This window comes from Pristis pectinata, chromosome 3 (assembly GCF_009764475.1).
Source record: "Pristis pectinata isolate sPriPec2 chromosome 3, sPriPec2.1.pri, whole genome shotgun sequence".
In the NCBI taxonomy this organism is placed as follows: Eukaryota; Metazoa; Chordata; class Chondrichthyes; order Rhinopristiformes; family Pristidae; genus Pristis; species Pristis pectinata.
The window spans coordinates 55,122,254-55,146,513 of record NC_067407.1 but is presented as its reverse complement, the minus strand read 5'-3'; the positions used below and the strand labels follow the sequence as shown (position 1 = coordinate 55,146,513).

The 24,260-nt window shown below is 42.9% G+C and overlaps 1 protein-coding gene across 1 annotated transcript; it reads left to right on the top strand.

Annotated features, from left to right (window-relative positions):
* The first annotated feature begins 19,905 nt into the window (after positions 1-19,905).
* Positions 19,906-23,900, top strand: LOC127567768 (leucine-rich repeat-containing protein 52-like). Its single transcript, XM_052010773.1, has 2 exons — positions 19,906-20,530; positions 23,128-23,900. Exons 1-2 carry the CDS (start codon positions 19,906-19,908, stop codon positions 23,484-23,486), a joined length of 984 nt encoding a protein of 327 aa, XP_051866733.1. The 3' UTR covers positions 23,487-23,900.
* Positions 23,901-24,260: the final 360 nt, after the last annotated feature.

The following is a 24,260-nucleotide window of genomic DNA, read 5'->3' as shown; positions in this document are numbered from 1 at the left end:
TCTCCCCTCAGCCTCTGCCACTCCAGAGAAAACAAATATCTCAAAGACCAGAAGTTGGCAAACAATAAACAAGGTGCACACACTACAGGTACTGAACTTACCTCCCAATATATCAGAAGAGCAAATGCATAATTGTTTCATCCTAAGGTTTTTGATGGAATAGAAATATTGAGAGAAAAGGTCTGTGGAGTTACCACACACCTTTTCTAGAGCAAGCACAAAAGAGCTCTCAGAGGTCCACTTGGACAGATTGTGGTTGAAGATCCCCAGGCTGTGGCCCTGTCACTGATGCCAAGGTTGTTCCTGCTCATGCCCCAATGGTTTGCTAGCAGCATCTGCTCTCACCCTTCTGCAAGCTGGTATGATCCAACCCCGGGTCTCACATTGAACTTCTTTGCTTTTTGTAACATTTGGTCAAGACCCTGTCCAATGACATTGTCGAGCACCCTGCTGGACCCCAAGCAGGAACTGGGCATAAGGCCTAAGGAAATTTTACCCTCGTTTACATTTATCTAAAAAGTTAATTTAAATAATCAAACCATACCCAAAGGAAGAAAGATCTTGCATGTATTCTGTGTTTTTAGGATGTCCAAACGACTACTTTTGAAGTGTGGTCACTGTTTTAATATGAAGGAGCAAAGCTGCCAAATTATGCAGAGTCAGGATAAGTGACCAGGTAATCTTCTTTGGTAATAATAAGAATATAAGAATTAGGAGAAGGGGCAGACCATCGAAGCCCTTCAAGCTTGCTCTGCCATTCATCAAGATCGTGGGTCATCTTCTACTCAGTACCATTTTCCTGCATTATCCTCATATCCCTTGATTCACAATATCCAGAGATCTGTTGATCTCTCTATTGAATAAACTCAATGACTGTAGCCCTTCAAACAGAGTGCTTACCCTATATTCTGAGACTGTGACTGCCGGTTCTAGACTCCTCATGCAGGGAACTACCCTTCCTTCATCCAACCTGAAGGCCTATGAGAAGTTTGTAAGCTTCAATGAAATCTCTCATTCTTCTAAATTCTACAGAGCACAGGCCGAGTCTACTTAATCTCTCTTAATGCAACAAACCCACCATCCCTGGAACCTGTCTAGTCAATCTTGCTGAACTCCCTCTATGGCAAGTGCACCTGAGATCAGGAGAACAAATCTTTGCACAGTACTCTAGGTATTGTATCAAGGCCCTTTACGACTGCAGTAAGACTTCCGTACTCTTGCATTCAGTGTTAGAACCATAGAACCATAGAACACTACTGCACAGAAAACAGGCCATTTGGCCCTTCCAGTCTGTGCCGAAACTTTATTCTGCTAGTCCCATTTACCTGCACCCAGTCCATAACCTTCCAGACCTCTCCCGTCCATGTATCTATCCAATTTATTCTTAAAACATAAGAGTGAGCCTGCATTTACTACATCAGATGGCAGTCCATTCCACACTCTCACCACTCTTTGAGTGAAGCAGTTCCCCCTAATATTCCACCTAGTGTTGCCTGAGAGATAAATACTGAGTAGGGACTCAGCCTTCCTATAAGGATGAATACACCCCAGGTAACAGGAAAATGAGTGAGGTGGGAACTCCTTGTTATCACCTTGTCACTATCAATTGCCTTGATTTGCACTGTGTGATCTCTTGAGGCGGCATTCATTCCTGTCGGCAGACATCTCATCCTCTCCAACCCAAAGCATTTGTTGTACTTCATGTTATCTGATGAGCAATGCTCTGCTTCATATATCAGCATTACAGTGTGCCAACTTGCATATTCTGTTTATATTGCAGTTGGAATGTGAAACATCCTTGACATAAAATAGGAAGCTGTGCAGCTAGTACAACTGTTGCCTCACAGCTCCAGTGACCCAGGTTCAATCCAGACCTCTAGTGCTGTCTGTGTGGAGTTTGCACATTCTCCCAAGGTGCTCCACTTTCCTCCTACGCCTCAAAGATGTGCAGGTTGAATTGGCCACTGTAAATTGCCCCTAGTGTGTGGCTGTGTGGTAGAATCTTGGGGGAGTTACAGGAATGTAGGAAGCATAAAATTGGATTAGTGTAAAGTGCTGCTCAATAGTCAGCATGGACTCAGTGGGCTGAAGGGTTTGTTTCCAAGCTGTATGAATTTATAATTCTATGATCTTCATAAAGTTCATAGTTCTTGAGAAGTAGAGACTCCCTTGGGTAAGCCTCTTTTCAACAGAGCTATCCCAATGTTAACTCGCCCCTTGTCTGATTTCTATCATAGGATGCTGATACTCATTTGCCTTCTTCACATGTCAGTTGGAGAGAAAAGTGGTGCTAACTATATTAGTTGGGCAGGTCTGGAGCATTGCCCATTGAGCTTCAAGTCACTGAGGTTTCAAGTTGGAGCCATGCTGAACAGTGGGCAAATGACACACCGATTGTTCTTTCCATACATTAACAATGGGTGGCCAAAGTACCTGAAAACATTTTCTGAAAACATGGTGGTAATGGATCACAGTGCATGCCATTACTCTGAAATGCATCCAACATTTTGCTTATGCCATGGCTTCCGCCATGAAATAATAGCTTGAGTTTTACATAACGTGATGGCAGAGCTCTAATAGGAATCTGCCCATGAGTTTATAACAATCTCCATAGTGAAAACTTTCCCTTTACTGACTTTGGTTGCTGTCAGCGATTAATACAAGAGAATGTCAGGCATCCAGCAGCTGTGATGTCATCAAGCTGAGTGAGCAACCAATTGAATCCCCACTGTGAAGTAAAAGGCACAATTTTTAAGTAGCAGTTTAAGTATTTTATGGTGCTCTAAATAAAGATTACACATACTTTTCATGTGTGTAGCACAGAAAAAGAATTCATGTTTACAGGAAATCCAGTATTTTGGCCAGCTATTGTTAATGTGTGAAAAGAACAATTGATGTGTCACTTGCCCACTATTCTTAGCACATCCAAATTTATGAACCAATGGGAATGGACTGCAAGATCATCGCTTACATTTAGAAAATTTTATATATGATATTTCAGCTTCTACCTTAATCATAAATATATGTAATCGTTATTTAGAGTATTTTTTGAGAAATGGAATGCAATTCTGATCACTTCAAAGTTTAATTCCATCACTCCAGAATTATGACTGACACTTCTGTTCTTGTGTTTCTGAAACAATTTCTGTATTCAACACTTTTAGAGGGCTTCTGGGCAAATTGGTTAATGTTTTTTCCTGATGAGTGATGATTGGATGGCACTCCCAGGACAACTACATTTAAGCTATTCAGCACTGGGACTACATGTTGGTAAATCCTGTCATTTCTTTGTTCCTCGACCAGCTACTGTGCCAATCATCCCATTCCCTGATTAACCAAGGCCACAACCCCCTGACTTTCCAAACTCTCCGACCCTCTGATTGACCCTGCCCCTGATCTTAGACTGCCTGCTCCGACACCCCCACCCCATACGTTAAGGTGCTGCTGTCTAGCCGACCACCACCACCTGTACCCTAGTTAGAGCTGCAGAGTGCACATTCCGTTCCTACGTCACTACCTTCTGAATTTTTATCTGAAAAATTATAATCCCTAAGCATAACATTAGTCTTTTATGACTAATTTGCTCCTTAGTAATTATGGCTTGGTATGCAATTAGATACTCACCTACACCTCAACAAAACATAACGTTTTCGGTGTATATTATAGCAAGACAAGCTTGCAATACCTGAAATAATTGCCAAAAGAGCTGACATGGCTTTTTTTTTACTGGAAACAGGGCAGCCTATGAGAGAGGGGGCTGAATCACAGACAGCAACCTTGGGATTTTTGCTTTAAGCAACACAAGCACAGAAATCCTGGAGTTGCTGTTAGTTTCAGTTAAGTTCAGGTCCATGTTTCAGACAAGGTTCCCTGCTCTGGCACTCTCTCAGGTCATCAAAATTGGTCTCAATATTTCCAGTTTTAGTTGATAAAAACTGAAAAGGTCAGTGACATGACGATAGTGAGGATAACCAGAAGATGAGACAGAAATGGGGCTGCAAACCAAACGTGTGCATGGTTGTGTGAAAAGAAAATAAGATTTCGCTGCAGAAATGATAATGTGAAAGCCTGAGCTAGTCTGTAAATAGAGTAAGAGTTGCTGTTTCTGTGGTTACTGGCAAAATCATCTGTTGGATTTAAGAGCACCTCAGGAGCACATGACACAAAATTAGAAAGATCCATTCGCCGTTTCTAGAGCAGTGCAGATGTCACCAATAGAAACAGTAATCAGAATGAAAAGAAAGCACGAGGAAGAGGAGGACTTCACGTATGAATTTTTATCAATAGTGCAATCGGGGACCTCACTGAATCAAGTGGATGGACACCTTGGTTATCTGTTTCGCAAGACAGCCCCTGCAGCAGGAATCCTACCCATCTTTACAGCACATATTTGTTAGAGCTTTTTGGAAATGATTTATGATTTAATCCAAATGCAGGAATAACAATTATCCTTGATGAAAGCCCTGAGATTCATGGCTATCCAACTGCAGACATCCTGTTGACTTTATATGAGGATGAGAACAAAATCAAGAGGAATGCCGTAATGTCCAACATGGAAATTGTGTAAATACACAATGACTTATCTCTAGCAACATTACAGAGAAAAGCTTTCAATACGTTCAAAACACAGGGACTGATGTGATGCAACTGATTCTGCTGGCACATTGAATGCGATAGGGAATTTCATCATTGACATTTGCCTTCGCCAAGAACTGTTTCCTGATAATAGGAAGCGATCTACGTCTTCCAGGTTCCTTTCGTGAGCCTTAATTGTTGGAGAGCAGTGTGTAGTGGAAGCAGTTGGAAGACTTTGGCCTTGTGAATGCAATCCTCACACTGGCCTCATCAACCACCTTAGGACCTACAAAACCAGGGAGTGAGCAGATCGTCCTTGATTCCCTGAGATGGCCTAAGAAAAAGCAGCAGCAGCAGCAGCTCCATGGCAAAACTGTTCCACCATCTGAAGTCCACTTTCCCTCTTCTTTAGGGGAATATATCTACAGGGCACTTGCCAATTGTTGGAGATGACGATCAAGGCCATTTCTTTCATGAATGTAATACATTTTGTTATTTATGCTGCAACATTATCCACTCACAAACAATATTAGTTTAGTTGGGAAGACCTCTACTTTGACCTGCATAACAAAACGTCCATTCATCAGAACACTGAAGAGTGGAATACCAGAGTATGTGCTGACAGATGAATGCAGCCTTCTGCTCAGCGGGGATCCAGCCCCAGGACACCTACGCTGTGCCGAAGAACTCCCCAGTGGAGCATTGCCAGCTTCTGCAGATCTTCCGGTTCACTAGCTGGGAAATCTGGGCTGTGAGCTTACACCAGATAAGTATAGCTGCCTCATTGGAATGAGTGAGAGAAACCGGCTGTCAGGAGACAGGTAAGGTGAGGCTTTTTAGATGATTTGATTGTTAACTTAAATGTTTTCAACTGGTTTAAGTGCATGCGTTTTAGTTTGTTAAAATTATTTTAACATTTTTTTTAAACCGGTTAATAGTGATTTTGAGTGTTTGTGAATGTCATTTCAATTTCAGTGACAGCTTTAACAGCAGTGGGCCAGGAAGAGCGGGGGGAGGGATCTTCCACCGGCTGTCAAAGCCATTCTGTCAGTACAGTTGGCCAGTGATGCCAAGAGATTCTCTGCACTGCACTGGCCCTTGTCAAACAGATGGGAGTCTATCAATGACTGTGCCCCCGGGTACAGGAAAAGAAACATTGTGGTGCAGGGGCAGATGACCTTGGATAGTGGAAGATCTGCCCCAATTTTGGTGGTGTCTCAACGCAATCAATACAAATTCTGACATTTTTTTGTGAAGAAATTTTAACCAGTTAATCTCGAATTTTCCAGCTCAAATCACAGCCCAGTGTAATGCCATGGGTGGGCAATGCAATACTGTTCAAATGATCAAAACTGGGGTTAATGTTGCACACGGCAGCTACTCGCTGTGGCGTGTTTGATTTGCCGATGCACTCACCGTGCCAAATTTGACTTGGAAGAAGACAGCAAATTTTGATGTTATTTCACTGTGCAAGATCAGGACACCAAATAGCATAACACTGAGTATATTACCATGGTGAGAAATTCTGGGCTATAACCTTCTTTGTTAAGTGGCCATAATCAATCATGAACCCCCTCATCCCCCTACTCCCAGAGTTTGTTGTTGTATCACAGGTATAGATACCTGAACATCAATTAATCTGATGTCATCAAGCCTGTTTGTGGATAGCCAACCAACACTTCAGGTTACTGTGGAAACAGTACAGTTTGTTCTGCTAGCTTCTGCAAGACTACAGTGATACTTTTAATAACTGAAATATTATGAATTAAGAACATTCTTTTTGAGCAATCAAAGATGGAGACTAAAATCACATAGTTCTTGGTGTGTGTAAAAATAGCTTAAGTATAGAGAGAGAGAGAGAGAGAGAGAGAGAGAGAGAGAGAGCAGGGGAGAGAAAGGGGAGAAGGGAGGGGGAAGAGGGGAGAAAGGGGGAAGGGGAGAAAGGAGGGGAGAGAGGGGAGAGAGAAGGAAAAAAGGGGTGAGAGAGGGGGGAGAGGGTGGAAGAGAGGGGGAGAGAGAGGAGAGAGGCAGAGAAAGTGGGGGGAGAGGGGGTGAGAGGGGAAGGGAGGGGGAAGAGAGGGTGGATAGAGGGGTGAGAGGGGAGAGAAGGGGTGAGAGAGTGGAGAAAGAGAGGGGAGAGAATGTGAGGGGAGGGGGAGAGGGTGCTGAGAGGGGGGAGAAAGGGGGCAGAGGTGGGACTGGGGAGAGGGGGAGGAGGGGAAGAGAGGGGACGAGGGGAGAAAGGGGGAGGGGTAGAGAAGGGGTGAAGAGAATGGGGATGGGGAAGGGGAGGAAAGGGGGAGGGTGCAGAGAGGACGAGAGAGAGAAGGAGAGAGAGGGAGAGAGGAGGCAGAAGGGGAAGAGAGGGGGTAAGAGACGAGGGTAAGAGGGAGGTAAAAGGGGTAAGAGAGAGGGGGTAAGAGGTGGAGAGGGGAGAGCGAGGGGAGGGGTGAGGGAGGGGGAGAGAGGGGTGAAGGGGAAGAGAGGCGGAGAGAAGTGGCGAGGGTCAGAGTGGAGAGGGGGGAGGGTGAGAGGGGGAGAGAGAGGGGGTGAGAAGAGGGGTGAGGGGGAGGGCAGAGGAATGAAGGGGGAGAGAGGGGGAGAGAGAGGGGAGGGAGAGGGGGAGGGAGACTGCAGAGACAGGGAGATAGATGGGAAGGGAGAGGGGGAGAGAGGGGAAGAAAAAATGAGAGAGGTAGAGTGACGGTGAGAGAGTGGGGAGAGGGGAGAGGGGGGAGGGGAGAGAGGGGGAGACAGGAGTGAGTGAGGGGAAGAGGGGAGAGTGGGGACAGAGGGGCAGTAGGAGGCGAGGGGGGAGAAGGGGAGAGAGAGGAAAAGGCAAGCAGGTGGAGAGTGGGGAAGGGGAATAAGGGGGTGGCAGGCAGGGGAATAGGGGAAGGGTGTGGGGGGAGGGTAGAGAGAGGAGAGAGGGAGAAAGGGAGGAAATAGGGAGGGGGAGAGGGGGGAGACAGGGGAGGGGAGAGAGAGGGCAGGGGAGAGAGGGGGAAGAGGGGTGTGAAGGAGAGGGGTGAGAGGGTGGGAGAGAGGGTGGGGGAGAGGTGGGAGAGTGGAGGTGGGGAGAGATTAGGGAGTGGGGGCAGTAAAGGGGTGGGAGATGGGTGGTGGACAGGGGGAGAGGGCGGAAAGGGGAGGGGGTAGAGAGGGGTGAGGTTGTGGGAAAGGGGGATGCGGAGAGAGGTGGATGGGGTGGAGGGGGAGAGAGGGGGAGAGAGGTGGGAAGAGGTGGGAGGAGAGGGAAGAGGAGGGAGGGGGAGAAGGGGAGATAGGGGGTGAGAGGGGGTGAGAGAGAAGGGGAGAGAGGGGGCAGAGGGGTTGAGAGAGGATGAGGGGGCAAGAGAGAGGGAGAGGGAGGGGTGAGAGTGGAGAGAGGGAGGGGGAATAGGGAGGGGAAAGAGAGGGAGAGAGGGAGGGGAAGGGGGGAGAGAGAGAGGGTGAAGAGAGGGGTGAGGGGGAGGGGGAAGAGAAGGGGAAGAGAGGGGAGAGGAGGGAAAGAGGGGGAAAAGAGGGAGAGAGAGGGGGAAGAGGGAAGAGGGAAAGTGAGGAGGGGAGAGAGTGAGGAGGAGGGTTAAAGAGGGTAGGGGAGAGACGGAAGGGGAGAGGGGAGAGGGATGGGAAGGGAGTTGGGGAAGAGAGGGTGGGGGAAGGGAGGGGAAGAGAAGGAGAGTCAGGAGAAAAGAGAGGGAGGGAGGGGGAGATGGGGAGGGAGTGAGGGGTGAGAGGGGAAGGAGGAGGAGGAGGGATGGAGGAGTGAGGGCAGAGAGGGAGGGAGGGGGAGGGACAGTGGGAGGGAGGAGGGAGAGAGGGACAGAGGCAGGGAAGGGTGTGAGAGGAAGGGAGGGAGTCAGTGGGGCAAGGGTGAAGAGGAGAGAGGGGGGAAGTGGGAAAGAAAGAGGGAGGGAAGGAGAAAAGAGAGGGGAGAAGAGTGGGAGGGAGAAAGAGAGTGGTAGGGAGGGATGGAGGGGAGAGAAAGCGGAGAGCGAGAGGGAGGGAGAGAGAGCGAGAGGGAGAGAGGGAGGGAAGGAAGGAAGGAGAGAGAGGGAGGGAAGCAAGGAAGGAGAGAGAGGGAGGGAGGGAGGGAGAAAGAGAATAGAGAGGGAGGGAGAAGAGAAGGACATAAAGGGAGAAGAGAGAGAAAGGAAAGAGAGAAACGGAGGAGAGAGAGACTATTTCCTTCTTAGACAGTAACAATATTAAAGATTGGCTGTTTTCTTACTGTGTCATTGTGATAAAATATCTTGTGTTCCTCCAATGCCCAGAAAATGTGTTTGTTTCAGCATTGCCCTGAGGATATACTTCCATTTGTCTGCAGTGGACCCAATCCATTGGAAGTGTCTCCAGTTTGATTTTATTGTTTTGTCATTTGAGATGTCAGATCTGATCCTCTGGTTTTCTTCATCTATTGACTCTTTCTTTACACAATGAATAGTCAGGGCCTATAATGCACCAGGGATAGTAGAGGAGGGAGAGTACATTTCAAGATTCGAAAGGGAGAGAATTCACAAGTTCAAAAGGGAACTGGATGGCTTTCTGAAAGAAAAGAACTTGCATGGATACAGAAGTGAAATTAGCTGGAATGCTCTTACATAAAGCTGGTATTGACTCAATGGGCTGAATGGCCACACAGGGAATGATGACATTTTGTGATTCTTTGTTTTAGTGGTTGAAGTTAAAGCCAAATCGTTTGTGGAATTGGAGCTGGGGTTAGGCCTTGGTGAAAAGTACTTAACATTTCCTTAACTTGCACTGTACAAAAGTTGAGATCACCTAAAGCCGTGGCTTTGTGGCAACAGCTTATAGTCAAAGACTCACAAAAAAACTAATGCTAAATTTGATTGTTCTTCTGTGTAATTCTATTGTTCTTCACAGTAGTTTGATAACTGAAATAGCTGTAAGCCACAAAATATTTTGGGCCCAGCCTACATGCAGGAACCATTACATATTTCCTGAATTACCATATAAAAAAATGAGAACTGTGGAATTGCCTGAAGAGCACCACATGGAACAAACAGAACCTTTCACTGCACACAGGAAACTGAGAAACAATTCCTGTTTTCTCAATATTGTTCTGATCATTATTTGATTTTGGTTTCTCCTTCCACAAAAGTTTATGCTGCGTCAATGTGATGTTGTTCCATAACTTACTCCCTTTATATGCTTATGAATCTGACTTTACATAAAAATGTGGACTAACAACGTGTCAGCTACAGCCATAATTTAAAGTTAGGCTCCACCCTATCAATACATTTCTGGTAGAACTCCAGCTTTATAAAGGCCATCCTCCTCTTTTTTACGTGTGCAATGACAATTGTTGTTTCATTTTTATTTGCACCCAGCTGGACTGTTGGAAAAGGGGTGGCTGCATTGAAGACTCAACAGTAATCCAGTCACACTCATATGAGAATATGTGCTTGCAGTTCTAATGGTACAAAATTGGATTTCTCGAATGGACAAATTCTCAGAGGTGCTGACCGTATGTATTTTAATTAGTTTGATTTAATGGCAATGCTAGGATAACACTGAATGTATCATAAGGCAAAAAGGAGATCTTTTGTGATGCTTCTTCAGGTGTGGTTTATAGTATTTTGTTATAATTGTAATAATTAATCTAGGATGCTGAAAATAGTTCACTATCCAAAGATTTGCTGGAACAGGTAATTGTTCTAGCAGAGGAAATCACCTTTCAGGTAGAGGTATCAGAGTAGCCGTTTTTATGCTTGATAGTTGGATTCTTAGGAAGGCTTTGCCTATAAGAGGCAGATCGAAGACTTCAGAAATGAGTAAGCTGACCTCATTTTAGTAAAATACTAACTTTCAAACTAACTTAATGGATGTTCAAACAGTAACAGAGCTCTACCTTACTGCCAGGCCAGAAAAAGGACAAAAGCCCAAGAGGGATGATCCCCTTCAAATGAGAAAGATTCTATCTACGAGTAAGCAATATGATGCTGGGAACTACTGAGTATATTGTTACTGTGCAAGTGACAAATGCATTTGTATAACAATATTACTCAAGTTTGCAGCAACACCTTTCTTAGGATGGCAAAGCAACTTCATGTAATGCCTGTGCTCTCAATCTGAGACAGGAGTTCATGGGGTGGAGACCCACCTCTGAGACATGGGCACAGCTGGCAGTTCAGAGAAGCAGTGCTGAATTGCTGAACTGTCAGAAGTGCCTTTGGATAAAATGTTAAACTGAAGCCCTTTCTGCCCTTTTGGATCAATGTAAAAGATCCACGGCAGTACTGGAAGAACATTCAAAGATGTCCTGACCAATATTCATTCCTTAACTAACTTCATTAAATGTCCTTCCCTTTTAAAAGAATGTGAGAGCCTTTCGCTGTTGTGCCTAGGGAAAACTCCCTTACTGGAAAAGCAGGAAGTGCACACACAGTCGTACAGATAAAACCTGTTGTATCATCAACAGGCACTGAGCTGCCAATTCTGAGAAAGCACTGATTTTCTTCTTTTGTAGACTATTCTACTGTGCCACCCTCAGTGAAGTCTGACTGCAATCACCAATGTGAAAAGCACAGAATGCCATGGTTTTGATTACCATGGTTTCGATTAACTTAAGTTCGACAAGCTGATTTGGGGTAGCCAATTTGAATGTTGCCCAATGGCCAGCATGTTTTTTCTGCTGCTCTTTTTTTCCTGTAATGAAACAATCCCCTAGTACAATGTTCAAAACACAGAATTCCTTCTCTTATCACTTACCCCATCAGAGCACAGAGAACAGCGTTGGCTTTAATGTGCCAGAAACTGTTTTAGGTATAATAAAGAAAGTGGGCATCAGGGAAGAAACATATTTGTGCTTTATCTCAGGGTTCTGGCAAGGCAGTTATTGCACAGACCCTCCAGAATACACTCGGTAACAGGGCACAACAAGGTGTGGCAAGCATGGCCAGTTTCCCCTTTAACTGTCGACAACAACTTTGGGTTTTCCTATATGCAAAGTCAAAGTCAAAGTCGCGTTTATTGTCATGTGCACAAGTACATGTATCTACAGGTGCAATGAAAAACTTATTTGCAGCAGCATCACAGATGCATAGCATCAGATAGACAACATTTACAAGAAAAACATAAATTAACAACATAAATTATACTAAATTATACAAGAACACAATTAGAACAAAAAAAAACAAAGTCCATTGTAGTGCAAAGTGGTCAAGGTGTTGCTTTATTGAGGTAGTGATTAGGTTTGTTTATTATAGGTTGTATATATAGGGTTGTAATATTATTCCTGACAGCACTCTGAGATTGGTCTCCTCATGGAGTTCAGTGTGAGAGGCAGAAGAATAAAAAGATAGGATCAGAGACGGTAACTAGATGTATTGTTGTAAAAACCCACCTCAGTCACTGATGCCCTCCAGGGAAAGAAATCTGCTGTCTTTACCTGGTTTGGCTTACGTATAATTCCAGACACACAAATGCTAAGTCATCTCAGGGGTAATGAGGGATGGAAATAAATTCTGGCCTTGATGTCACTATCCGTATCATAAAAAGCATGCAGTAAAAGCATACAGTGTAATTGTTAGGCTCTGGCACTGCTTCATATTTGGTAAACTCCAGTTATGTGCAACATGATACCAAGTTAACACAAAAAAAAGGGTGTTTGGTTTCCAAGGCCATACAAATTCAATCCAATTTAAAGTAAAGCACTCCCAAAACACTTAACATCCTGAGCTAGCAAAAGCAGTGATGCTCTACCAAAATGTGTAGGCTGTTCATGATGTTATACTCCTAGGAGGACTGTTATACAGCCTAGTGCAGTGAAAGAAGCATTGCACCTTCCTTACTTCAAGGGAAAAGGAAAATACAATGACAATTGTACTTTCATGTAAGTGTTGCAGGAGCCAAGAGTTGGAGGGATAAGCTCCTTTGCCAAACAAGTAAGTAATGCAAAAGATTGTTACATCCACGTTAATCATTACCTAGTAATGGGCTTGTCCAAAAAGTTTTGTTTTCAAAGCAAATAAACATTTGTTCAGATTGTTAAAGTTTCTTCAGCTAATCCCCCTAAAAGACATGACTTTCATCTGATATCAGTTGACTAAATGACATTTTCTTTCAAGTGCATGTCACAAATAGAAGCATGTTCTAGATGAGAAGTACAGGAGCATAGGAACAGTACAACTTCTGAACATGACTAAATTGGCCCAGTAGATTAACAGTCTTAATGTTCAAATGGCTCTGACAAAACTTGCTCCATTAGGGCCAATAGTAGAAACAGAGTCTCTTGGCATGCTTTGTTAATCATAAAAGCATAAGTTTTCTTCACACTACCACTCTACTAAAGGTGAATTATCAGTTGACATTTCGGTAATGTTCTTTTTTCTTCCAATAATGTTTTGAGGTAAATTAGTTGATTGTGTCACATGTACTGAGGTACAGTGAAGAACTTGTCTTGCATACTGTCCATACAGCTCATTTCATTGAGATGAGGTGAGATAAGATATCTTTATTAGTCACATGTACATTGAAACACACAGTGAAATGCATCTTTGCATAGAGTGTTTGGGGGCAGCCCACAAGTGTCGCCATGCTTCTGGTGCCAACATAGCATGCCCACAACTTCTAAACCTGTATGTCTTTGGAATGTGAGGTAGTACAAGCTGAAACAACAACAGAATGCAGAATAAAGTGTTACAGTTACAGAGAAAGTGCAGTGCAGGCAGACAATGAGGTTCAAGGCTGTAACGAGGTAGATTGTGAGGTCAAGAGGTCTGATTAAAATCTCTGGTAAGTCACACCTTCAACTACACAGGAGAGGAGGAAGAAGAAGAGCAAGAGAGCAATAGTGATCAAAGATTAAATGGCCAGGGGATAAAATGTGTTTCTATGGCTATGGATGGTGTGTTGTCTCCCTGGTACCCAGGTCACTGAATGGCTGCAGACCATCATGAAAGTGGAGGGTGAAGGACCAGAAGTTGTGGTTCATGTTGGTATCAATGACATGGGTAGATGGAGTCTTGCCCTGAGATTAGGGAGAGAGGGAAGAGGATGAAAAGCAGGACCTCACAGGCAGTAATCTCAGGATTATTCCCCATGCCGCATATAACTACAAAAATTGGAGGATAGAGGAGGTAACTGTGTAGTTGGAGAGATAGCGTAGGAGAGAGGGCTTGACATTTCTGAGATATTGGAAGTACTTCTGGGGTAGGCAGTACCTGAACAAGTCAGATGGGTCATATCTCCAGAGCCAGCACTGATGTCCCTGCAGGAGGGATTTGCTAGCTCAGAAGGAGAGGTTTAAACTAGCTTGGCAAAGGAATGTAAACCTTAAAGGGAATTCAGGAAGGAGAGAAACTAAGCAGGAAGATGAAGTTAGAAAGTAAGTGAGAAAGATAGCAAAAATAAAGTCAAAGGGTAAAAGGTCGGGAGAAAGTGAAAGTACAGAAAAATATTTTTGTACAGGCCAACCAGAGGAGAGGCCATACTGGATCTAGTACTAGGCAATGAACCTGGTCAGGTGACAGACCTCTTGGCAGGCAAGCGTTTGGGAGATAGTGACCACAACTCCCTGACCTTTAGCATGGCCATGGATAAGGATAGGAAAGTTTTTAATGGGGGAGAGCTAATTTTTGCCAGTATTAGGCAGGAACTTGGGAGCGTAAATTGGGAACAGATGCTCTCAGGGAAATGCACAGCAGAAATGTGGAGGATGTTTAAAAAACACTTGCATGGGGTTCTGGATAGGTTTGTCCTCCCACTGAGACAGGGAAATGAACAGTAGGGTAAAGGAACCATAGTTGACAAGAGAGGTGAAACATTTAGTCAAAAGGAAGAAGGAAGCATACTTAAGGTTTAGGAAGCAAAAATCAAGCAGGGCTCTTGAGAATTATTAGGTAGCTAGGAAGCAACTTAAGAAGGGACTTGAGAAAGCCTTGGTGAGTAGGAAAGCCCCAAGGCTTTCTACATGTACATGAAAAACAAGAGGATGACTAGAGTGAGGATAGGACTGCTTAGAAATAAAAGGGAAACATGTGCCTGGAGGTGGAGGAGGTAGGGGAGATCCTTAATGAATACTTTGTTTCAGTGTTCACCAGGGAGAGGGACTTTGATGAATGTGAGGTCAGCATAGAACAGGTTAATGTGCTGGAGCATGTTGGGGTTAAGAAAGAGGCAGTGTTGGAGCGTTTGGAAAACATTAGGATAGATAAGTCCCCAGGTCTGTCCGGGATATACCCCAAGTTACTACAGGAAGCAAGGGAAGAGATCGCTGGGGAGTTGACGATGATATTTGCATCTTCCTTGGCCACAGTAGTGCTACCAGAGGATTGGAAGATGGCAAATGTTGTTCCCTTGTTCAAGAAAGGTAATAGGGATAATCCTGGGAATTGTAGACCAGTGAGTCTTACGTCAGTGGTGGGTAAACTATTGGAGAGGATTCTTATGGGCAAGATTTATGAGCATTTGGAGAAGCATAGTCTTATTAGGGATAGTCAGCATGACTTTGTGAGGGGCAGGTCATGCCTCACAAGCCTAATTGAGTTTTTCGAGAAGGTGACAAAACAAATTGATGAAGGTAGAGCAGTGGATGTGGGGCATATGGACTTTAGTAAGGCGTTTGACAAAGTTCCCTATGGTAGGCTTATCCAGAAAATCATAAGGCACGGGATCCATGGGGACTCGGCTGTGTGGATTCGGAATTGGCTTGCCCACAGAAAGCAGAGGATGGTAGTAGATGGAACGTGTTCTGCCTGGGGGTTGGTGACTAATGGTGTTCCACAGGGATCTGTTCTGGGACCCCTGCTCTTTGTGATTTTTATAAATGACTTGGATGAGGAAGTGGAGGGATGGGTTGGGAAGTTTGCAGATGACATGAAGGTTGGAGGTGTTGTGGATAGTGTAGAAGGTTGTCATAGGTCACGACAGGATATAGACTGGATGCAGAGTTGGGTGGAGAAGTGGCAGATGGAGTTCATTCTAGACAAGTGTGAAATGATACACTTTGGACGATCAAACTTGAAGGCGGAGTACGAGGTTAGTGGCAGGACTGTTAACAGTGTGGAGGGACAGAGGAACCTTGGGGTTCAAGTCCATAGATCCCTCAAAGTTGCCGTGCAAGTTGATAGGGTGGTTAAGAAAGTGTATGGTGTGCTGGCCTTCATTAGTCATGGGATTCAGTTCAAGAGCCGCGAGGTAATGTTGCAGCTCTACAAAATTCTAGCTAGACCACACTTAGAGTATTGTGTTCAGTTCTAGTCACCTCCTTATAGGAAGGATGTGGAAGCTTTAGAGAGGGTGCAGAGGAGATTTACCAGGATGCTCCCTGGATTAGAGAACATGTTTTATGAGGAAAGGTTGAGCGAGCTAGGGCTTTTCTCATTGCAGTGACGCAGGATGAGAGGCAACTTGATAGAGATGTATAAGATTATGAAGGGCATAGATAGAGTGAACAGCCAGCACCTTTTCCCCCGATTGGTAATGGCCAATACCAGAGGACATCAGTTTAAGGCCAGCAGAGGAAAGTTTAGGGGAGATGTTAGAGGTAGTTTTTTTTACACAGAGAGTGGTGGGTGCCTGGAACTCACTGCGGGTGGTGGTGATAAAAGCCGATACAATCGGGACATTTGAAAGACTCTTAGATTGGCACATGGATGCAAGAAAAATGGAGAGTTATGGGCTGCATAGGAGGGAAGGGTGAGATTGATCATAGAGTAGGTTTATATAGGTCGGCACAACATTGTGGGCTGAAGGGCCCGTACTGTGCTGTACTGTTCTATTACAGTGATGCAATTAAATGCACTTTATCTGAATGCTCACAGCATTCACAACAAGGCAAATTAAATTCATATATTTCCTTAAAACATACAAGGCCATTTATCTCATGGAATCAATGCCAGATCTCAGTGCATTTCCATCAGTCCCATTCCTCCACTTATTTTCTATGCCCTATTCTCTCTCACATGACTTTCAACAATCCTGTAATTCTTCCACCAACCATGGGGAATTTACAGTAGTCAATGAATCTATCAAACAGCACATCACTGGGATGTGGGGTAAACTGAGGCATTCTGGAGAAACCCCATGCAGACACAGGAGGAAGTGCAAACTCTACACAGACGGCATTGGAGGCTCAGATCAAACCTGGCTCACTGGAGCTGTGATGCAGTAGCACCGTCCATTACGCCACACATAATTCACAGAAAAATACAAGTAAATGTGTATGATCTGATTGCCATTAAGGAAACTTGGCTGCAGGATGATTAAAGCTGGGAACTAAACATTCCAGGGTATTCAACATTTAGGACGTGCAAACAAAATTGGATGCAGGAACAATATTAATAAGGGAGGAGATCTAAGCAGTGGTGAGAAATGATCTTGGCTTGACAGATCATGATGTAGAACTGGAATCAATTTGAGTCAAGCTAAGAAAATAACAAAGGGTAGAAAACATTGCTGGAAGTTATTTATAGGTGATCCATTAGTATTTGTAATATTGGGCATGTATTCAGGGGACATTTTAACGTACAGATAGACCGGAGGAATCACATTTGCTGTGATAAGCTAAAAGAAGAATTCATAGAATGTATTTCAGATGCCTTTGTAGATCAATATGTTGTGGAACCAACTAGTAGAAAGGCTATTTGGATCTTGTTTTATGCAACGAGAAATGGTTAATTAATGATTTTGCTATCATGGGTCATTTGGGGAAGAGGGACCATAATATGATAGAATTTGATATTGAGTTTGAAAGTAATGTAGTTCAATGTGAAACTAAGGTCTTAAATTTAAACAAAGGAAACTAAGAAGATGTGAGAGGCGGGTGGGCTATGATTGAGGTAATATATTGAAAAGTATAATGGTTGAACAGGCAATGGTTAGTATTAAAAAAATGCATAGGTTGTGAAAAAGCACAAAAACCCCCACGGGAAAAGTGATTCACCTATAGCTAAAAGAAGAAATCAATGACTGTGTTATATCTAAAGAAGAGGCTTCTAAAGTTGCCAGAAATAGCAGTTGGCCAGAGGATTGGGTGCATCTTAGAACTCAGAAAAGGAGGACTAAGAAACTGATAACGAAAGGCAAGAGAGCATGTGAGCAAGAAATATAAAATGACTGTGGCTTTTAGGTATGTAAAAAGGAAAATACTAGTGAGGGCTAGCGTAGACTCCTTACAAACTGAGGCAGAATTTATAATGGGGAATATGGAAATAGCAGAGGAGTTAAACAAATACCTTGCATATGTCTACATGAAAACACACAAAACCTGTCAGATATATTAGAGAGTCAAGGGTCTTGATGAGAAAGTGAAGGAACTAATTACAGACAGAAAAGAAAATTAGAGAAGTTGGTGAGCTTGATAGATGATAAATCCAAAGTATCTGATGATTTAGATTGACATCCCAGAGGTGGCTTTAGAGATAGTGCAGGCTCTGGTAATCATCTTCCAATGTTCTATAGATTCTGGAATCGTTCCTGTGGATTAGAGGGTAGCAAATGTGACATCACTAGTTAAAAAAAAGGAGTGAGGGAGAAATCAGGTAACCAGTGACCTGTTAACACAATGTCAGTGGTAAGGAAAATGCTGGAATCTGTAATAAAAGATGTAATAGCAGAACTTTCAAAAGAATAATAGCATTGAGCAGAGCCAACATGGATTATGGAAGGAAAATTATGGATGAGTCTCACAGTCTATGTTTCCCGTGTCTTCGTTCCATTGTCGCTCCCTGTCCAAAATAAGATGTACAAATTTTCTTCTGCAAAAGTGGTATTGCACATGAAATTCTCAGAGTGACTGAATGAGCTAACCAGAAGGACTCTGTTCCTTTTGTTCCCCTTGAGTGAAAAAAAATTACAAGATCTGTTTCCTGGTGAGATTGAAATTGATCCTTAGACTCCCAGTATCTGAGTTTTCTTGATGTTTAAATGGAGAGGGGCAATGATGTTAAACGCCATCTGCCATTCCAAATTCAAGAAAATAATGTGTCCCATTCGCTCGTACTTGATGCCCACTTGACGTCCAAAGACGTCTCCAGCATTCCCTATACACTCTTCATTTTTGACTGTTGGAGAGAAGGTGCAGTTATTACAACTGGAGCCAAACCTTCCCTCCCCTGAAATTCACAACTTCCAGCAGCATCCCTGGGTATCTACCAGGAGTGGAATCACATCAGTTACTTTGGATTTATCACCTTTCAAGCTCACTAACTTCTCTAGTGTTCTTTTCTGATTGTAATCAAGTTCATCAAAGCCACGGCCCTACCATTGGGTGCGTGCGTGACAGGTTGTCATTGACTGAGAGGGCCGGTAGCAGGACTGAACCTTCAACTGTGCTGAGACGCTGATCAGCCACGATCTAACTGAATGGTGAAAGGATTTAGGATTTCAATGGCCCGCTCCTCCTCCCACCTACCTTAAACACTAGCCAGTTGTAGAAGTAGGCCAGAGTGTTCTGCGGAATATTTGGTTATAAGTATTGCCTTGAAAATGTCACAGTCTTTCCCAATAATTTCAATTAGAATAGCTGAAAGCTTCCTGGGACATTAATTGGGAAAAGGATTGTTTGTGTTTGAAGCTTGCCCAATGCAACTCCTAGAAGCATGGTTGTCATTTCCCACATGGTGGGTGCGTCATGTGGGAAATGACAACTGGGCCTCATTATGGGTCCTTAATATTTCATATGTGGGCAATGTTTGGTTTGGCTTTCACTGGTGTGAAATGTCATCTTCCGCACCTGAAGCGGCAAAACAATGCAGGCAATGTGCATTGGCTAAAGCATCCGTGGCCGAACCGAATTCCAGTTTAATGGCCTGCTGCTGGATTTATTAAAAGTGACGCTAAAACGAAAAGTGACACACAGAACAATCTGTAATCGTTAATAATTTACCTTTTGTGTTATACTTAGCGGACTGGTTAACGGATTATCATAGCGCGGGTAGGAATTTAACGCTCATTGTAAATAAATAATTCATATTCTAAAAATAGCGCACGTCAAGGCAATGAAAGTGTCTTCTGAATTGCATTGCGGCACAGCTAAATGATAACCTGTCATGCACTCATCCACAGCCCATATTTTCCAGTTCCCAGTTCAGGTAATAATACCTCTACCGGTGTGTGAGCTCCTGAAAGCGAGAGCGGGCAGGGGGACCTGATGTACAAGCAATTGACCATAACACAAACCCTCTGTGATCTTCAATGCAGTACGCTTTCTCCACCAATTGAACACACAGTGACTATGGATCTCGATGCCGCTTGATCCACCAAACTTTGCAAGACCGCGGGCAGACACAACCGAATTTCTCACGATGGAGATGTCCTGGGTGAAAAGACTTGAATGAAAGAACCTCCCTCTATTACCGGAGTATGGATGTGTCTTTCATTGTGAGGGGGTTAAGATTGCTGGGTATCTTTTTCATTGCCAAAGTGTTTCGGATTGCTGGCTGCCCTCACGGATGCAATTGTAGTCAGTTTTTAATCAACTGCACGGGGGCTCAGCTCCAACAGTTCCCAAAAGACATTCCACTCAACATCAAGCAACTGATTTTTTCCAACAACGACATCTCCAGGCTCCCCAGCGTCCACCTCAACTATCTGGGCGGCCTGGTGTACCTGGACATCAGCAACAACTCCCTGACAGAGATCTCGCAAAGCTCCTTTCTCAACATGCAGATGCTGGTGTACCTGGATCTCAGCCGCAATTACTTGCGGAGGATCACGCACTTCACCTTCAAATATCTGACCAACATATTGGTGCTGAAAGTGAGCAGGAACAAGGAGCTGACTTTCATCGACAACCGGGCGCTCGCAGCAAACTCGAAACTGCAAGAAATTGACTTCAGCGGAAATGATTTAACATTCATTGATGTCAACCTGCTGGCAACTCTTCCACACCTGAGGTCGGTGCGTCTTGCTGGAAACCCGTGGACGTGTAACTGCAAAACGGAATACTTAATTAGCTGGATGAGAAGACACAGGAGAATTATTCCAGGTAGATTTTCAGTTGTCCTTCATTGTTGGGTGAAAATAAACCTACTTAAATCTCAATTATTGCAGAATGCATCGTAGGATACTGAAATTGCGTAGATACGGTACTTCAACCCATGCTGAGTTGATTTCAAATGTGTATTCCAAAAACGAATGGGAATTTAAAGGGTTTGCTCAGTCCCTGCCCCTGGATGCCCATTGCCTTGACATTTCAAATGACTTGGGTTTGCTCTAAATTAAGTTGCAGTGTAAGTGAATATTGACAAAGTATATTAATGACATAATAAGCCCCAGCACCATGAAGGCATTTTTAATTTCCAGTCAGAATCATGACACACTTTAATATCAACTCCAACAACTATTTTTCTTTCAGTCGTATTATATGTAAAACACTTGATCACTATGTAAGGTATATATGCATTATGATCCAAGTATAAACCTAACACATGATATGGTCCTCGTCTTGTTTCTCCTTCCATTACTGCTAAAAGCATTGGCTCATGCTGAGGTCTGGTTTCTCAGATGTCAACACAAGTTCAGTCCCTTGCCAAGTAGCATTCATCGTGCTTTAGCAGTCTTGTATGGGTGTCAGCAAGCATTTTATTTTACTGTGGGGGACATAAAAAAAAGGAATTTGATTCCCACCTAGTGTGCAAGCACATTTCTCAATGGGTGGGATTAATTACAATTTTAATTGGAAACTCTAAATTATACTTACAGCACATGCATAAAGATAAGCCCTGATTAGACCTAATTTAGAACCTCATTACTAGATTCTGTTCCTCAGGAAGTATATTTACTAGAATCTACTAGAATGTTGCAGGGGGCAGAAAGGTCAAATTATGAGGGCAGTTTGCATGGACTAATGCATCCATTCCCTTGAGTATAGATTACTGAGTATTCACTACAGTGTTGGTCAAAGGAATGGATGATGTAGCTGGAGAGAAACCCTTCCATCTGGAATGCTAGGTCAAGCAATTAGCCATTCAATTTCGGCATTGCGGGAGTGATGCTGCACTCCTTCACACAAGGAGGGTGGGGATCTGGCTCTCTCCTTCCTCAGTGAGTTGTTGAAGCTAGGACAACTGAACTTTACAAAGCAGTGTGCCAGATTTTGTCAGCTAGAGTGAGACAAATGAGGTGGTCATACAGATAGGCCATGTTCTGACGTAATGACTGAGCTTGAGTGGCCTATTCACTCTTCAATGTTCCCCATCCCCCCCCCATTTCCTCAGGGGATACTAAGGCCCGTTATGTTGCTTCCATTCCACTGATGGTCTTTGACCTGAAACTTTAACTCTGTTTCTCTTTCCACAGGCACTGCCTGACCTGCTGAGTACTTCCCGCATTTTTCTGTTTTTATTTCAAGGTTTCCCACATTGCCAATTTTTATGAATTTCATTTGCTTCTATTTCCACTTAGCTGAAATTAGTTAAATTCATCTTGAATCAAAGATAAATCCTCAGTCTTCATAGTACCAGTCCAATCAAATTGCAGGTTACAAACATTAAATAGAACAGATCATTATAAAGATGGTCAAGATTTATAACCTGAAAAATATTACTCTCAGGGCCAGTATATTATTTATGGAATTAAAACCAGAGGAATTAACATCATGGAAATGCAAGAAGTGAGATCTCTGGAACTGACAACATATCCAGTCATGGGACATTCCAAATTAAGCTATAAAATGAGTGATTTCAACTGAGTGAGATTTGGTAAATATATAAATGACTAATGGTGGTAATGTCAATTATGAATGTTTTCTGCAGCATATATTCACCTATCTCATCCATTATATTAGGGTTGAAAGAGAATAAATGAATGGTTTGGTGACAACTCAAATGTTTTGGAGGGCCTGAAGTAACATTAAATTGCCCAAACAAATTTGGCCACACTTCATGTTTTAGGCATTTACCTTCAAAAATGTCTGTGCTGAAAAGTTGAACTCTAATGCTGTGAATACTGGAGTCATTCCCATAAAATTCAATATAGCAGCCTATAAAGCATACATATCTTTTATGTATGTTTCCTAGCTATGGCTGAAGCTGGTAAACAATATTTAATAGCCAAACCCTGCACTAGGAATGAAACAGTGAGACTCTATTGTACCTATTGTTTCTAACGTTACATTAACCATAGCATTGATTGAAGTCATGTGCGGACCATGCTGGGTTTAGTTGGAATGATCCTAGTTGAAGGACATTAGTGAACCAAATGGATTTTTCTAACAAGTGAGTACTTTTAAAAAAAATGCTTGCCAGTCTATTGGGTGGGTGTATGCAATGTAAATCTCCAAAGTTCCAAATCTAATTTAAATTGATTCAAATTTAATTAATGCACTTGTATGTTCTTTTCAATATTTCCAGGAGCAAATCAGGCTTGGTTTTGGTTGAAACTTTGAATGTTCTTTGTAGTAACAAATTACATGATATGCAGTATCTATATTATTCTTTAAATTCTCAGCTTTCTAAAGAAACTTAAATCAAGAAATTTTTAGACAAGGGAAATGGAATTCAAATCCACCGTGTATTAAGTTTTGGATCTGAATGAACTCGTTACAGACCTTCATTTGATTGCTGTTGTTTTCATCTTTACCAGATGCTGCTGACATCACTTGTGCATTTCCAGATTCTTTGCAAGGAGTCCTTGCCACAGAAGCTGCAGATCAACTTTTCCCACTTTGTCATAGGAAAAGGGAATTTAAATTGAAAGAAGTCCTTTATTTTTGCCTTATTGGCCCAGGACTATTTTCTGCAAGCATTGCACTCAATTTGACTTTCAGTTTATTGATGGTTCATTTCAAGAGGATCAAGAAAAAAGAGCTGAAACGTTATCGCAAACTCCGCAGGACCATTTCGCTTAAATATTCCAAGCGGCCTAACGTGATTACTCAACAAATCAATACCAAAGTCTTCACGAATGGGAGCACTGCAGTAGGAATGGAAGTCAATCGATGACTTTACATCTGAGTTTTTACTGTGAAAAGATGGTCCATATGGAGAGTGTGCTAAGCTGGCACAAGAGATGTTAAGTAACAGTTACAGTATTGCCTTAATGCCTACACAATCAGAAAACCATCATAATCAACTGGACTTACAACTGTTATTCTGAAATTCCATTTTGTAGCATGTTGAATCTCAGTGATTTCTGCACATTTATTTGTTTCTAAATCATATTGGAAAACAGAATCATCCAGATTTTATGACTCAAAATTTTGCAAATGAAATTTGTTAATAGTGTGATCTTATTTTATTACTATATTGTTAGATAACTTAGAACTGTTAACATTGGACCTGTTTTGACCATCTCCTTGCAAACCAATGGACTGCCATAATAATTCATTTTACATGTAGGGAGTAAATTTGAAACAAGAGAAGAAATTAACTGGCAGCAACAAAAGAAAACACCCTATTTGTACAAATTAAAGAGATTTGGTAAGGTAATAATGTGTCACTGTGTCTTTTTATCTTTTTTTCTAAATTGGGCCAAGTTTGACTTTCAATAAGATTTTCAAAGGTGTAGTCAAGAGAGGTTGGGTGCTGAATTCAGTTAGTGCTTTCACCCTACAGAGCTGGCACTGAATCCAGCCTAGGCTGATGGAAAGGAAAGCCCTTCTTTCCTTTGGGATGATTGAATGACACAGCCAATACTATTTCCAGAGAGATCAATATTGACCATAGCTGGATACAATTGAACAAATTTACTCAGAGAAACTTCAAGGTGAGAGAAAT

Excerpts from the sequence above, each read along its gene's own strand:
- LOC127567768 (XM_052010773.1), top strand. The coding sequence starts at position 19,906 with ATGGATGTGTCTTTCATTGTGAGGGGGTTAAGATTGCTGGGTATCTTT. Across the intron at positions 20,531-23,127 it reads ACACAGGAGAATTATTCCAG|ATGCTGCTGACATCACTTGT; the intron begins GTAGATTTTCAG and ends CATCTTTACCAG.